Source organism: Balaenoptera acutorostrata, chromosome 11 (genome assembly GCF_949987535.1).
Source record: "Balaenoptera acutorostrata chromosome 11, mBalAcu1.1, whole genome shotgun sequence".
NCBI classification, from domain to species: domain Eukaryota; kingdom Metazoa; phylum Chordata; class Mammalia; order Artiodactyla; family Balaenopteridae; genus Balaenoptera; species Balaenoptera acutorostrata.
Window position 1 is genome coordinate 81,457,495 of NC_080074.1, and position 1,364 is coordinate 81,458,858.

Genomic DNA, 1,364 nt, shown 5'->3' on the forward strand with positions numbered 1-1,364 from the left:
TAACATATTCATTGAAGAAGGGTCAATTTTATTAAGATGTCATAAATTCCCAGATTGATTTATAAATTTAATGCAGTCACAATAAAAATCTCAGCAGGTTTTTCTGAGGAAATTTACAAGGTGAATGTAAAGCCTATATAGAAATACATAGAACCTGGAATAGACAAAATCATTTTGAAAAACAAGAAAAAAATTGGAAGAATTACACTACCTAGTTTAAAGACTTCTGTTGAAGTCACATTAAATAATAGAGTGTGGTATTGCTTTAATCATGGACGTATAGATCAATGAAACAGAACAAAGCGTCCAGAGATAGATCCAAACATATAGGGTCAATGAATTTTTTTTTTTTAAACCAGAACATTTATTGCATGACTAATAATTAAAATTCTTAAGATGAACTGGATGTTGCAACAGCTGCCCTCTTGGGTTTAGGTGTTGTTCCTTCATGGAATCCATGCCTGAATCTGCGGTATACAATTTTTAGGTGCCTCATTTGACCAGTCCCGGTGGTATTTCGTCTTTTAGCTTTAGCACTCCAGTTATACTTCCTCTTCCGCTTGGCAAGGTAGCCACATTTACCACAGGTCAACTTCTGAAGGTGGTAGGCCTTAGAGCCACAGCGACGGCACAACGTGTGCGTCTTATTCCGACGCTTTCCAAATGAGGACGTTCCCTTCGTCATCTCGCTTCTGCCGCCGAGACCAAAGAGACCCAAAGAGCTGGGTCAGTGGATTTTTGATAAAGGTCCAGAGTAACTGAATGATGGAAAAGTTCATCTTTTTGATAAATGGTGCTGGTAAATCGGGTATCCGTATGAAATCAATGAACCTTAACCTTTACTTCCCACCATATATAAAAATTAACTGAAGAAGAGATATCAATGGCCAATAAGCACATGAATAATTCTCAACATCATTAGTTGTTAGGTAAATTCAAATTAAAACCCTAATGATACAGCACTATACACTCACTAAAACGACTAAAAGTTTGTGGGAGTATTCTAACAAAATACTTCTGATGAGAATGTAAACGGTTTGCATCACTTTGGAAAACACTTTGGCAGCTTTTTATCTAGTCAAACATATATTTACCCAGTATTTGCACCCAGCAATCCCACTCTTAAGTATTTATTTACCCAAGAGAATGAAACACATCTCCACACACAACTTTTTACACAAATGTTGATAGTAGCTTTAAACATAATAGTCCTAAACTGGAAACAACCTAAATGTCCATCAACTGGTGAATAAACAAACCATTGTTAACCATATAATGGACTACTACTTACTAATGAAAATAACATTGTACTGCTGCATGCAACAATATGGATGAATCTCAAAGCTATTGTTAAGGGAAAGAAG

At 35.9% G+C, this 1,364-nt stretch overlaps 1 protein-coding gene across 1 annotated transcript; it reads right to left on the reverse strand.

Moving 5' to 3' along the window:
* Positions 1–361: 361 nt before the first annotated feature.
* Positions 362–716, reverse strand: LOC102999707 (60S ribosomal protein L37-like). The gene has a single exon (XM_057557035.1). It carries the CDS (start codon positions 683–685, stop codon positions 392–394), a length of 294 nt encoding a protein of 97 aa, XP_057413018.1. The 5' UTR covers positions 686–716; the 3' UTR covers positions 362–391.
* Between the last annotated feature and the right edge of the window lie 648 nt (positions 717–1,364).

Excerpts from the sequence above, each read along its gene's own strand:
- LOC102999707 (XM_057557035.1), bottom strand. The coding sequence starts at position 685 with ATGACGAAGGGAACGTCCTCATTTGGAAAGCGTCGGAATAAGACGCAC.